The 15,522-nt window shown below is 41.9% G+C and overlaps 1 protein-coding gene across 1 annotated transcript; it reads left to right on the forward strand.

The window, feature by feature from the left end:
- The first annotated feature begins 480 nt into the window (after nucleotides 1-480).
- On the forward strand, nucleotides 481-15,225 carry myl7 (myosin, light chain 7, regulatory). Its single transcript, XM_043681353.2, has 6 exons — nucleotides 481-588; nucleotides 8,668-8,743; nucleotides 9,230-9,334; nucleotides 12,593-12,671; nucleotides 13,592-13,640; nucleotides 14,913-15,225. Exons 1-6 carry the CDS (start codon nucleotides 553-555, stop codon nucleotides 15,015-15,017), a joined length of 450 nt encoding a protein of 149 aa, XP_043537288.2. The 5' UTR covers nucleotides 481-552; the 3' UTR covers nucleotides 15,018-15,225.
- The last annotated feature ends 297 nt before the right edge of the window (nucleotides 15,226-15,522 follow it).

A 15,522-nucleotide genomic window follows, 5' to 3' on the forward strand; every position in this document is an offset into this window, starting at 1 on the left:
ATGGATTGGAGATTGATGAGAACATGGTGCAATGTGCATTTTAAGGAAGGGGAGAATTGGCCATGAAGAACAGTTGGCTTATATCGTGTAAAAGTGGAAGGATGGCTGATCTTGAAATGGTATCTCTGCAGATTTTTCTCTTAAGATTTCAATGGGTGGAGAAAGTTTGTGAAATGTTGTTCAAGTGAATTGTATATCAGTTAAGATGAGGACGGAGAGAATTGCAAATGCCAGACAGCATTTTCTTGATCTAAACTTTGTTTAAATTGATACAGCAGCAGATAGAACCCATCTTAATATCTGTTCCATTCATTTGTTTTAATCATGATAGATTCTGCTTTCTCTTCTCATGAAAATAATGAAGTTCTCAATGATTTGTACCTTATTCCCTGACAAAATAACTATAACAGATACATAGACTTCTGGTTTGCTGCTTTGAGATATAATGGTTCCTGTCACATTGTCTTTTGGGGATTTTAGGCAAGCAGGAAAGCAGCTCGAGGGAAAGCTTCATCCAAACAGAACCAACGAAGCTCATCGAATGTCTTCTCCATGTTTGAACAATCTCAAATTCAAGAGTTCAAGGAGGTGAGGAGTCCATGTACTGTACTGTTCGTGATTATTGTTATGATTGAGGCTGTTGTGTCATCCCACGATGCCTTAGGTCACAACATGATATCAAAAGTTGTTACAGTTACTGACATGACCCATTAAATTCTGTGTCTGTATCAGGTTTTAACAAAAAAGATCTGTCAACTAGGATTGAAAATAAACAAGCATGACTGGTTTATTGTCAAAGCAAAACATATTCTCCAAGATGCAATAATTAGTTGTTGGGAACAGAGAACTGTAATTACTTATCCCTCTAAATATCCCCAAAACACAAATGGAAACATTTTTTGTGATAAATGGAAAGAATTGGATTCCTCTGTGAAAATCAGCCTTCTAAAAAAGACCTTATGAACCACCTACCTTTTCAAGACCCTCTCCCCATCTGATTCTAGCATAAATATGCCACTCATTATTCCTAAATTAACTCAGGTCTCACTGGATAGCTGCTGAAAGATTAGCATGCCTGGTGCTATTTAAAAGCTCTAGCATCTGCAGTCCTCACCGAGCTGCCTTGCTCGGTGATGGACAATCATTCTGAAGATGTCAGAGAAGGGGAAAGAGGCATCATGATTCTCTGACAAGGACAGGTCCTCGTGGAAGGGTTAGTGCAAAGCAGGGGAGTCCTCTTCCTAGAGGACCGGCAGAGGAGGCCACACCACCGGACGCTGGCAGCCTGGTCTGAGATCACCACTTGGCGAGGTGCGGTCTTACTCATGTGGAGGACTGGCCAGCAGCTCGGCAAGGAGGTCAGTGATGTTGTCCATTCTGCCTGGCTAAATGTCACAGCCTTATCTCTCACTCTCTCTCACTCTCTCTGTGACTATACCCACCTCCTGCCAATGGTCAGGTTCAACCACTCTCAATATTTCCTGCAACATTTTGCACTTGTTCTTGATCAGCCCACAACCCCCAAACCACGAACCCTGCATGGCCTCTGCACTTGCTACCCATTTGGCCGGGACACCTAGTCACCTGTCAACTTACTTAACTGTGCCATCTACTTTCACCTCTCTCAATCCTTCCCTTTTTCTCGGAGCAGGAGAAAACAGTCCTTCCATAATAAGGAGGAAGGACCCAGGATGGGTAGAAGAGTGCTCAATATCAGGTTTCTCGCCCATTACGAGGAGAGAATCTTGTCTCAGCATGTTCGATTTGCCAGGGATTATTGGGCCCATGTTCTCAACTGTGCGCATTCACTCTACTGTCAGTGTCATTGATTACACACCAGTTTGAACCATTAGCTGAGATTCCCTCTCTCATCCTTAAACTAACCTCACATTAGGAGAAAGTGAGGACTGCAGATGCTAGAGAATCAAAGTTGAGAGTGCGGTGCTGGAAAAGCACAGCAGGTCAAGCAGAATCCAAGCAGCACGAGAATTGATGTTTTGGGCATAAGCCCTTCATCAGGAATGAGGCTCAAAACCTCACATTGGTGGTTTTGCAGTCTCTTCTACATAACCACCCACTCAAGGTATGATCACGCCATTTTCATTCACCATGCATAGTTTAAAATTTCAGGACAATGGACGACGACAACAAATGTAGTTCAGCCACGAGTCTCCAGCCTCCGCTTCTAAGCGTTGGTAAGGCCCCTAAAATCCAGATCCGCTTCCTGAGAGACCTTCATATGAACCAATTGGCTTCTGAACTCTCCATTTCTCCACTCAGTTCATTGACATGAGCCTTTAACTGCCCACCTCTACCCCCCAGCCTCGACAACCTGGCAAATGAGATGAACATGCCACGTATGGACATATGCTCCTCCCCACCTTGGAACAGGATATTCCTGACCGTAGTAGAACACCCTGCCCACATGATCAAATTCCAATCGGTGTCTTAGGACATAAACCTTTTACAAATGCACAAGTCCAATCTTCACAATTGTCATCCCCTCTTTTGTACAGCTTGTAGTTTCTAATCTCGACAAATAGCTTGTGGGGTCCCTGATCCATAGCAACAGCCTCCTCCCCATCTTCAACTCCTTTTCCTCATTTCTCTTGATAAATATGCTAAGTGATCATGGAGACTTGAGTGACTTAACCGGACTGTTCTGGGGCAGATGTCCTATCCTCCCAGTCTAGCTGCTTTGGAGCCACAGCATTGACCATGAACTGCTGTCTGGACTGTAGATGGATGAACAGCCTGAACATCCTGACTGGATGCCTGACTGTGGCCAATTCCCTCAATTGGTATCGAAAGCCTGTCCTTGACTTACTTGCTAGGCCCCCCTTACTGATGGGTGCCCAAAACCGCACACAATTCTCCAAATGTGTCTGACCAGGGCCTCATAGAGCCTCAGAAGTACATCCCTGCTTTCATATTCAAAATAAATAGTCATTGCATTTGCCTTCTTAACTACTGACTCAACCTGCAAGTTTACCTTGAGAGAATCTTGCACTAGAACTTCCAAGTCTCTTTGCACTTCAGACTTCTGGTTTTTAGAAAATAGTCTATGCTTCTAGTCTTCCTTACCAAGGTGCATGACTTCACATTTTCCCCCTTTGTAGTCTATCTGCCACTTCTTTGCTCATTCTCCTCACCTGTCCAGCCTTCCCGTCTCCTCAATGCTACCTGTCCCTTAGCCAGAATGCCCTCAGTTCCTTCATCTAGATCATTAATGTATCAAGTGGAAAGATGAGGTCCCAACACTGAGCCTTGCAGAACATCACTTGTCATCGGGTGCTGTGCTGAGAAGGACTCTTTTATTCCCACTCTCTGCTTTTTGCCAGACGGCCAAGCTTCTATCCATGCTAGCACCTTGCCTCTGACAACATGGTCTCTTATCTTACTCAGTAGTCTCCTGTGCAGCACCTTGTCAAAGGCCTTCTTGAAGTCCAGGTAGATAACATCCATTGGCTCTCCTTGGTCTAATCTGTTTGTTACTTCCTCAAAGAATTCTAGCAGAACGTCCCCTTGAGGAAATCATGCCAATTCTGCCCTATTTTACCATACACTTCAAAGTATTCAGAACCCACATCTGAGGTTAGGCTAATTGGACTGTAATTTTCCGTCTTTTGCTTTACTCTCTTTTAAAACAGGGGTGTTATGTTAGCGATTTTCCAGTCCTCTGGCACCCTCCCTGATGATAGCGATTCCTAAAAGATCACCACTAAAGCCGCCACAATCTCTTCAGAACTCTGGGGTATAGTCAATTTGGTCCAGATCCATCTTCAGGCCATTCAATTTTTCCTGCACCGTCTCCTTGGTGATGGCCTCCAGCTCAGCTCTGCCCCTTGACTGTCTTGAATTTTTGGGATATTCCCGATGTCTTACACCGTGAAGACTGACACGAAGTAATTATTCAGTTCCTCAGCCATTTCCTTGTTCCGTACTACTATCTCTGCAGCGTCATTTTCCAGCGGCCCAATGTCGACTTTTGCCTCTCTTTTGCTCTTTATATATCTAAAGAAACTCTTACACTCTTACTTTGTATTACTGGCTAGTTTACCCTCATATTTCATCTTCTCCCTCCTTACTTTTTTTTTGTTGCCCTCTGTTGGTCTTTCTGAGCTTCCTAACCTCTGGTTTCCCACTGCCCTTCACCACATTATATGCTTTCTCTTTTGCTTTCACACTATCCCTGACCTCACTAGTCAGCCCTGATTGCCTCATCCTCCCTGTACCATACTTCATTCTCGTCGGGATGATTTTTTGCTGTGTCTCCTGAATTACTCCCAGAAACTCTTTCCACTGTCTTTCCTGCTAGACTCCTCTCCCAGTCAATTGTACCCTGCTCCTCCCTCATGCCTCTGTAATTGCCTTTATTCAGCTATAATAGCGTTATCTCTGATTCTATCTTTTCCCTGTCAAATTGCAGAGTAACTTCAGTCATATTATGATCACTGCCTCCTGAGGATTCCTTCACCTTAAGCTCCCTTATCAAGTCTGCCTCATTGCACAAACGAAATCCAGTATTGCCTGTTCCCTAGTAGGCACCACCACAAGCTGCTCCAAAAAGATATCTTGTAGACATTCCACAAATTCCTTTTCTTGCAATCCACTACCAACTTGATTTTTCCCAGTCCATCTGCATATTGAAATCCCCATTACCACTGCAACTTTGCCTTTCCTGTATATCTTGTCTATCTCCTGGTGTATTTTGTGCCCCAGCTCCTGACTACTCAGTTATTCAGTCTGCTTTTGGTCTCTTCAGTGCACAGGAGGCTACATTGTGAGCAGCGAATGCAGTATGCTAGATTTTAAAAAGTACAAGTCAAATATTGCTTCATTTGGAAGCTGTGTTTGGGGCGTTGGACAGCAAGGATGCAAAAGGAAGTGTTGAACACCAGACCTTCTGCAATGGTGTGAGAAGATGGCATGGAGGGTTGGGGGTGAGGAATTTAGAGTGACAGAGGAGTAGAAAGGAAAGATCAATCCCTGCAGCATGCTTACAAGAGATGGGAGGGGAAGATGTTTTCAGTGATGACATCCTGCGGGAGGTAGGAAAATTGTGAAGATTGATCCTTTAAATGCAGAGGTTGTTGGGTGGAAGATGAGGATGAGGGGAATCTTGTTGTTTTTCTTGGGTTGGGAAGGGAAGTGGTGAGGACAGATGTGCTTGAAATGGGTCTGACACCATGGAGGGCCCAGTCACCCATAGTGCAGGCAAATCATCAGTTGAAGACAAAGGAAAACATGTTGAAGGCAACACATACAACAAAGATGGAGAAACTGGGAGAATGGAAATAAGTCCTGACATGAAGTGGGGTGTGAGGAGCCACAGTCAAGATACTAAACTAGAGGGCATAGGTGAGTGGAGAAGGATCTGAGGGGAAACATTTTCTTACAGAGGATGGTATGTGAATGGAATGAACTGCCAGAGGAAGCGATGGAGGCTGGTACAATTACAACTTTTAAAAGGCATCTGGATGGGTATATGAGTAGGAAGGGTTTAGACGGATATGGGCCACATGCTGACAAATAGGACTGGATAAGTTTGGGACAGATAGTTGGCAGGAATGAGTTAGACTGAAGGGTTGGTTTCTGTGCTGTATAACTTGACTTGATGCCAACTGAGTATCACCCAAGCAGCCATTCGTTTCCTATTTTCAATAATTTTATATCTCTATAAAAATAAATGTTTGAAGAAAATGATTATTAATTTCACCATTTTATTCTCGAGGGTTGCACACACTTATTTGAAGAACAGTCATAGCAGATTTGAAACTTTAACTCTGTTTCTATCACACCAAATGGTGCCAGATCTGCGGAGTTCCTCCAGCATTTTGTGTTTGTTTCAGATTTCCAGCTTTCATTGTATTTTGCTTTTAGTACACACAATAATGTTGCTCAGATTGATCCTCAATCCCAGTCCAGATTAATCATGCAGGATTGGCAACCCCACACTGTGGAGGTCGGGAGTCCTGTGCAGCAATAAAACTGCTGAGTAAAACTTGCAGCTGAATCTTAGCAAAAACTATCCTGGAGACATTGTTGTCAAATTTCACGGAGGGTTTCTTTCTGTGTGGCTGACCACTTTTTCTCATGTTGTCTTCCCAAACTCACCTTATGAATTGTGCACAAGATCCCACGGTACCTCGCTTGTCCTATTCTCCTACTTGGTGCAGGCCGAAGTACCATTCACTGTCAGGACCTCGGCGGATTCCCAGTGCTGGTGCCATTTTTAAAGCCTGGCCATGCACCTGGTCAAGTGTAAGTGGTCTGCAACTGCCCTCCACGTTCATTTTACTTGTCCCAGACATGTCAGACATGGAGTAATTGGAATCCCACTTTGCTGACCAGGACTTAGAGGACCTGCTGGGCTGGCTATGCTTGTCATCACTACTCATGGAGTGTCCCCTGAGATGTTGGTGTTGGATGGAGGGTCAGAGTAGGAGCAAGCTAGAGATACCAGGTCATCATTCTGACCTTGATGTTGGAATTGTCACCATCCTTTTTTTTAATCTGGTGGGTAAGAGAATGGGAAACTGCATATCCAAAAGGAGAGAAGATGCAAGAATGAGGATGTGAATGCATGTAAATCAGCCTTTCACCACCATCTAGCTGTTTAACACTTGGTTGAAAATAGAATTTAGTGTTCTTAGCAGTGAGAAGCTAATCACTGGCCTTCTCACCCAGTTTTGCTAACTTTCTAATCACGGTCCATGCCATTGAGGGGCTGGAAAAGCTCTTCCCTTTGTCTTAAGTGGCTTTACAAAGTGACTTTCATGGCAGTAAATTTGTTGTTGAAGGCTCACTCATTGGCAGACACTCAGATCATTCAAATCCATGTGCTCTTATAAGTCGTGCAGTTTTGTGTGGTTTCTTAATTTCCAGATTGCTTCCTTTGAATTTTCTCCCCTTACCTGTCCGTATAAGCATCATCTCACTTGGAATTGCTTCTGTTCTTCTCCTTTGAATGAACCAACAACTGGAGGAGAGGTTCATCAGTTTCTGCCTAAGTTACCAGGAGAAAAACGGCAGTTAGACCAAATAAGACAGGAAATGAACAGTCGTCTACTAGTCCTATCAGCCAAGAAATATTTTCTTTGATATTTCTGAAGCAGTGCTGGAGAAGAATGCATTTCACCAGGCTATAACTGACCTTAGCAGTCTCCTGAGACAGGACCCATTGCCTGCTGGGTGAGTGACCATGCTTTACTAGTGGCTGTCAAAGTCACCACACAAGGAGCTATTTTCCCATTGGCTCCTTCCAGATTGCTGCAGGGGACATGATATAACAGTATTCAGTAATGTTGCATTCTGCACATCAGAAGCTGAACTATCAGCTTGTGTAAAAGGAGTCCACTTGATCAACGTGTGACTGATATTTAATCAGCACAAAAAGCAAGATTTGAATGATCGTATTTTCCAATATGAATGACCTCTGCAGGTACATTGTGATATTAGCCACCTCTACCAGTGCATTGTCCTGGAGAAGGGTTTTTGGAGGTAGTTCATTGTCACTAATCCTCCTGTTCTTCAGCCTGTCTCATGAGTAGCCACTGTGGATCAGAAAAGGAAAAGGTAACAGGTATTGTTGCATGATAGTAGCAAGTATAGCTATATTTCTCAGACATGATGACGAGGACCTTCAGGAGCTGGTAGAGATACATCTGGTCCCTCTGAAAGCTTGAATGGAGCTGCCAAGAGCCAAATGTCATCTTGAGCAGGAAGACCACATAGAATTATATGGCCCAGTTCTCCAGGACCTTTCTCACCTCTCTGGAAATGTTGAAGCCATTATTTCAGTCAATGCCAAGAAACCTAAACAACACACTCAAAGCAGGGACTTTTTAAATCAGAGATTATTTTCCATCAGAGAAAATATGTTGGGATACAGTGTCTGAGTAATCTGTGAAACAGTAAGTGGTCAGCCTACTACTGGGACTAACAAGAGACTATGAACCTATGTTTCCCAAAGCTGTGCACCACTTGAATTTTCCTCACGTTGTCGGTCTCTGCGTAATCTAATTTCTGGAGAATAATTCATCAGCAACTCTAGTGGCATTGTGTCATTCAACTCTATTGGTATTGCGTGATATATTCAATTACTGCTGGGAGCCATTATTTCTGGTGACTGATGGTGGAGTTGGACCAGCATGATCTTCCTGGCCAATTTTGATTGTTTTGTTCACAAGGTCAACAAAGACCATCCAAATGAAGTGTTATTTCTGATGACAGCTGTTCATCCTGTCGTGGCCAGATTTTACAGTCAGATTTCAATTTCATGCTCGACACAGACTTCTCAAATGGAACAAATGGTAAGTTTGAGGCTTCTTGCCTGGTTGACATTAAAATCCACTGGCTTAAAATGGACTTGGAGTTAAAAATCAGATCCATGGATTTTGTAAGAAGCAGAGTAAGTGATGCTAGGGTGTTACAAAGGTAAAAATTATTCAAGGTGAAAGAATTTGGACTTCCTGTTTTTTAAGCAGGATAAGGATTCAATGTATTTCCAAGAAAATTAGTTTTTGGGACACATGGAAGCACAGGAATGACAGATCTGATTGCAATACAGTCTATATTGTAAAGGTAATTCTCAGGCTGGTGAAGATCACATGATAAATGATGCTCATGCAATTACTGACCAAACCTCTTGTCATGGATCCCCAGGCCTTCGGCTGCATTGATCAGAACCGAGATGGAATTATCAGTAAACAGGACTTGAAGGAGACTTTTATGCAGCTGGGTAAGTGAACTGGGTCAGTTCTTGCTATTAACCTTCAGTTTTCCTTTCTGTCCAGTAGTTTCAAAACATTACAAGCATTATGTGATTTTTCAACATATATGAAAAGATTTAAGATAATATTTTCTAATCACCTTGTTCAGAAATGTTGGGACATACCTCCCAAAACACATGGGATGTGAATCCAGATCCCCTGGGATATAGGTCGGCACCCTATCATTGCAGCAGAAGAGCCCTGTCCAGTGATTTCAGTTTTAAAGCATTTACAGAGATGAATAGTGTCTGGGATTCAGTGTGACTGGCTGGAGAGACTGGCAATCGTGCAAAAGTGCTGCAATTGGTCCATGGTACTCATGGCTGATGCTTACTGGATTTTATCCCCACAGACCAATCCAATTTCTCCAGGAAGACACTGATCCAATTGTTAGAAAAAAATAGAAATGCTATCTGCAGTGATATGAACATTAACCTGTTTGAATATATTTATAGGTAAATTGAATACCAATGATGAAGAATTGGAAGAGATGTTGAAAGAGGGAAAGGGGCCAATGAACTTTACAGTGTTCCTCAGTCTGTTTGGAGAAAAACTGAATGGTAACGTAAAGACAGCGTTCTGACAGCAACTGGCTTATTCAATTAACTAATTCATATATGTGATGGATCTCAAATCTTAGCATTATCTTTTTAATAGCACTGGAAAGATTTATTTCTACTTATTTCATGTCTGACAGTGCAGTGGTGATGTAACCCATATTTGGAAGATGCCCTTGCCTCTGAGTCAGAAGGTCATTGGGTTTGATTCCAGTCCAGGTATTTGGGCATGAAACCTAGGCTGGCACATCAATGCCATCTTTTGAATCAAGTGTTAAAATGAAATGTTCCAACAAGGAGGTGAACCCCTCTACTAATGAAACCAAACAACCAGAAAGGCTCACTTTGCCTCATCATCTGTTAAAATATGAGTGACAGAGAACTCCCAAATTCCACTATTTAAAAAAAACATCAATTTAATTTTTTAACTCGAAAAGTGAACATTAAACAACAATTATTCACAACTCTAAGCCCCCTTTCTCTTAACTGCTTCTTATTTGCCTCCAAATTAATAACAATATGCTGTTACAGTAAGACACTTGTTAAAATTACATCAACTTCATTTCAAAACCACACAGCTGCTGTTGTCTTTTGTGACTTCACTCTTCTAGCTGCTGAATTCCCTGGATCATCTTCTTTCTTTTTACTGCGAGTATGATTCATATGAAAAGATATCTTTTAATACAGAGCATTGCTTAATTTCTTGGATCTGTCTTGATGGCAGTTGCTCTCTCTCCAATTTTAAAAATGCCCACATTTTTATATTCCCAACATTGGATCATCTCATTGGTTTGATGTTGGTAAAACAATAAATTCAAATTCAAATTGGGTTTTAGTATCCTGGGACATAATTTAAACTGATTGGTTACATTCAAATTGTTGTCAAAATAACAACCAAAACTCAGGTATCTATTTCACAGCCAAATGTCACATATTTTCAATTTTCCAGTAACTCTGGGACTGCCATCTAGTCATCGACACAGGGGTTTGTAAGCTCTCAGTTCAGAACAGCATTCATTCTCTCTTAAAAGTACTGTACATGCCTTCAACTTCAGAACAAAATTCTCTGTGCTCCATCAAGTGTATCTAAATGGCACTAATTTTAAGAAAAGCAGGGTAGTTCTCACCTGCAATGTCACCATTATTTGTACCTCAACGAGCATCACTCAAATACAAAATGCATGGGACCTTGCTGTTATGGACCAGACCAGACCCCCTCAAAATGTTGCAAGAAAGTAGTCTCGACCCTAACTTTGCTAGTTGTTTTAGAGTCATAGAGTCATAGAGATGTACAGCATGGAAACAGACCCTTCGGTCCAACCTGTCCATGCCGACCAGATATCCCAACCCAATCTAGTCCCACCTGCCAGCACCCGGCCCATATCCCTCCAAACCCTTCCTATTCATATATCCATCTTAAATGTTGCAATTGTACCACCCTCCACCACTTCCTCTGACAGGTCATTCCATATACGCACCACCCTCTGCGTGAAAAAGTTGCCCCTTAGGTCTCTTTTATATCTTTCCCCTCTCACCCTAAACCTATGCCCTCTAGTTCTGGACTCCCCGACCCTAGGAAAAAGACTTTGCCTATTTATCCTATCCATGCCCCTCATAATTTTATAAACCTCAATAAGGTCACCCCTCAGCCTCCGACGCTCCAGGGAAAACAGCCCCAGCCTGTTCAGCCATTCCTATAGCTCAAATCCTCCAACCCTGGCAACATCCTTGTAAATCTTTTCTGAACCCTTTCAAGTTTCACAACATCTTTCCGATAGGAAGGAGACCAGAATTGCACGCAATATTCCAACAGTGGCCTAACCAATGTCCTGTACAGCCGCAACATGACCTCCCAACTCCTGTACTCAATACTCTGACCAATAAAGGAAAGCATACCAAACGCCGCCTTCACTATCCTATTTACCTGTGACTCCACTTTCAAGGAGCTATGAACCTGCACTCCAAGGTCTCTTTGTTCAGCAACACTCCCTAGGACCTTACCATTAGGTGTATAGGTCCTGCTAAGATTTGCTTTCTCAAAATGCAGCACCTCACATTTATCTGAATTAAACTCCATCTGCCACTTCTCAGCCCATTGGCCCATCTGGTCCAGATCCTGTTGTAATCTGAGGTAACCCTCTTCGCTGTCCACTACACCTCCAATTTTGGTGTCTTTTGCAAACTTACTAACTGTACCTCTTATGCTCGCATACAAATCATTTATGTAAATGACAAAAAGTAGAGGACCCAGCACCGATCCTTGTGGCACTCCACTGGTCACAGGCCTCCAGTCTGAAAAACAACCCTCCTCCACCACTGTCTGTCTTCTACCTTTGAGCCAGTTCTGTATCCAAATGGCTAGTTCTCCCTGTTTTCCATGAGATCTAACCTTGCTAATCGGTCTCCCATGGGGGACCTTGTCGAACGCCTTACTGAAGTCCATATAGATCACATCTACTGCTCTGCCCTCATCAATGTTCTTTGTTACTTCTTTAAAAAACTTAATCACGTTTGTGAGACAGGATTTCCCACGCACAAAGCAGGGATGCTGCTGGCCAATTTACTTAGCTTTAAACAAAACAGAATTTCTTTACCAGATTACTGAATGAAACACAAACAAAAGAGAACAGAATAACTTGACAATTCCAAAAACTCAACTTAATGATGCTGTTCCAAATACTTGCTACAATCCCCATAAACGTCCCTTGGCACAAGGGTAAAATCAAAAACAAGGTCTTACAGGAGAGAAGTCAAAGAGAGGGGATCAGCATCAACCTGTTTCTCTTGGATCCAACAGCTTCACAACTCTACTGTTTGATAACCAAACCAAACAAGGGAATAGCTGAGCTGGGAGAACTTGTCACTCCCCTTTCACTGTACAAGTGTCTTTTTAAACTTACAAGCCTGAGGCAGTATCTGTTAGCTATAATCAAACTGGGCCTAAAACCCTTCAACTTAGACTTTTCGGAGTCTGTGTCTTATACGACCTCTCTGAAGAAAAACAAGGACAACATAACATTGTTAAAGGAGCAACCTCATGACATCACTGAGTGCAAATTGGTTGCTGCATTTCCTTAATCACAACAGGTACTGCACTGCAAAACATTTGTTTGGCTACAAAGTGTTTTGAGATGTTCTTATGGGTGTAACTGCAAGTCTTTCTTTCTGTTTTCATTGCCACATTATGCAATTTTAGCCATTCCAGCCCAAATGCTGGTGCTAGCAAGGGCAATTAATTTGAAGTTTATTTTATCTCAATAGGAAGTGACCCAGAAGAAACCATCTTAAATGCCTTCAAATTATTTGATCCCCAAGGAACAGGGCATGTCAAGAAGGATGAGTGAGTTGCAAAGTCACTGCAAATGTTGCATGAGGCTGTACTTTTAGTATTTCAGCTGATACCTTCTTCCTGTAAATTTCTGATATTCAGCATAATGTGATTAGCATCAGAACTTCTTGATACAAGCTACTTAAAGACAGTGTGGAGAAAGTGAGGACTGCAAATGCTGAAGATCAGTGTCGAAAAGGGTGGTGCTGGAAAAGCACAGTCAGTCAGGCAGCATCCGAGGAGCAGGAGAATCTTTTCTGATGAAGAGTTCATGTTCGAAGCATTGACTTTCCTGCTCCTCAGATGGTGCCTGACTGACTGTGCCTTTCCAGCACCACACTTACTGACAGTGTGTCCATAAATCGATCAAGGCAGTTGTTTACTTATGGTGATGCTATTAGTTGTCTTGCTACTACAAGTTTTCTAACACCTTGAGAGTTGGAAGCACTGACTGATGGAGAGACAGAGTTGTTATAGTGTTCAAGATTACACTTGTCTGTATGTGCAGCCCTTTAGAATAAAATGTTTTGGAGTATGGCAACACAAAGTTATGTCAATGATTGAGTAATTCGCGGGCATGGACTGATGATCCAAAGGTGTGACTACTGCGAGTTGACAGGCACTTTCACTTCAAATAATTTGAAAGTAAAAAGACAGGACCTTTATTGATGACCTTAGAAACTTCTCTGGCACATAAGACGATGTAGTATCCTGAAGACGTGAAAAGTGCTCTTGAATGACACATTACATTTGTTCAAATCACTGACCAAGGATAAAGAAAAGGCTGATTAGATTTCATGCATTTGAACTAATGGTGGATTAAACGAAGATAATTCCATACCATTAAGTTTAATCCACTCTTGATCAAATTTAGAAAAAAACATTAATATCTTGCATCTGAACATTGGGTATGCTTTTCTCTTGCTTTACAGATTTAAGAGACTCCTGATGACACAAGCCGATAAATTCAGTGCAGATGAGGTGAGATTTTGCTCTCTAAAATTGTATCACATCTGAGATACCTCAGATTCAAAGGTTTTCCCATTTTGACTTTAGGTGAACTAGACCAAACCCACAATTCTATTTGAGGTGGAACGGAACCCTTCAGGGAACATGCTTATTCCAGGGAAACTAACTGCCCACAAGGTGGGGCTCCAACTTGTGGAATGCAAATTTTTACCGAGTATGGTTGTCTCATAGATGATTGATCCTTCTCAGAGTGAAAAAATTGCTGTTACTCTGAGTTGTTTCAAGTCTTTGCCCGAGCAACTTCACAGTATGAAACTCTTTGTTTGGTGATTGTCCCTTACTCAAGTGGACACAGACAGTTGAAAGGAGAGATGAAAGGGGAATAACAAAACAATGAGAGATCTGTCAGAATAGATCGGGAAAACTGTTCCCATTGAGGAAAGCATCAGGACCTGGAGGGCACAGATTGGTAAATGAATCAATGAAGACATGAGGAGAGACGTTTTCATGCAGCACGTAATCTGGAAGGCACTGCCTGAGAGTATAGTTGAGGCAGGATCAACCAAGGCATGACTCAATTAATCAAAGCCAATAAGATTATTATCTGAGATGAAAGAATGTGCAACGCTCTGAGAAGAAGACTTATAAGGAGCACAAATAAAACTTGCTTGTCCAGAGAGCTACCACAAATGGAATAGATTGAATATTCTCTTTTTAAATGCTATTGTGCTCAGCTGCGCAGACCAGAAAGTCTAGATTTAATTCCCAGGTGAGATATTTTGTAATCAACCTGGTCAGAGATGTTATTATTTGAACCTGGGCCTGCTGGCTCAGAGATAGAGATAGGTAAATGACAACTGCACCGCAAGAGCTTCTAATATTCCCCTCCTGTGCTGTCAACAATCTGTTACTTTGGGTGGTTATCTAAATGATAGGAAACTTCGCTATCAATTGCACGTTCTCTAATTGGTGAAGACTAATGGTTCAGTTGGATTTTCTCTAATCAAGACTGAATAAAACCTAGGGTGTCAGGCATGAAGAATATCCTGAAATTGAAAGGGATAAAGAAAGTGGAGTTGAAAAGCACAGAGTTTATGATTATTTTCATAGTTTTATGAAATTGTAATTTGTTCTTTCACATCAAAAAAAATTTAGTGTTGCAAAGGTGTTTAAAAACCAATCAAATTCTATTGCGTAAATGTGTGTTACCCTGACAGCTGTGTGACCTGGTGTTATATGCTCAGTGCTTTCGTAATTTCTATTCTTGTTCCTTTCTTCCCACAGGTAGAGCAGATGTTTGCTGTGACTCCCATTGATGTTGCAGGAAACATTGATTATAAGTCACTATGTTATATCATCACACATGGAGATGAGAAGGAAGAGGCATAGTTTGAATGTTGTTGGTGTGTGGCTATTGCTGTCATTAATAAAAACATCAGTGATAATGATCATATGAATCATCTCTAAATAAAACACTGCAACTCAAATTGGACAATTAATCCTTCGATGTTTAGCTAAGCACAACTGCTCATGTCAAATTGTCACGCTCACTCTTGTACTGGCTAATGGCCACTAATAAATCATTTATTTCATGCCATTTTGTCACCTTCCCCTCTTGTTGTGAAGTTGTTAGCTTTTCACTGGAATACTTTCCTCTGATTCAATAATTCTAAGTTTTTATGCATGATTCCTGAGACTGCGGATACTGACTGGAGATTCTGTTATTGAGGGGTAAGCCTGGCCACACACAAATGCACACTTTACTGGGAGGCATGCGATAGTAATGAGAGACAGGAATCTATCTGACTTTTCCATCCTGAATCTTGCACATTGAATGGTATTTGGCACAGACTATGTCAAAGTTGGAATCTTCCCGTTCCCTGTGACTCAATGA

The sequence above is a fragment of the Chiloscyllium plagiosum genome, unplaced genomic scaffold (assembly GCF_037043375.1).
Source record: "Chiloscyllium plagiosum isolate Xiang-an unplaced genomic scaffold, Cpla_swu_hap1 HiC_scaffold_48, whole genome shotgun sequence".
Classification (NCBI taxonomy): Eukaryota; Metazoa; Chordata; class Chondrichthyes; order Orectolobiformes; family Hemiscylliidae; genus Chiloscyllium; species Chiloscyllium plagiosum.

Excerpts from the sequence above, each read along its gene's own strand:
- myl7 (XM_043681353.2), top strand. The coding sequence starts at position 553 with ATGTTTGAACAATCTCAAATTCAAGAGTTCAAGGAG. Across the intron at positions 589-8,667 it reads AAATTCAAGAGTTCAAGGAG|GCCTTCGGCTGCATTGATCA; the intron begins GTGAGGAGTCCA and ends ATGGATCCCCAG. Across the intron at positions 13,641-14,912 it reads ATAAATTCAGTGCAGATGAG|GTAGAGCAGATGTTTGCTGT; the intron begins GTGAGATTTTGC and ends TTCTTCCCACAG.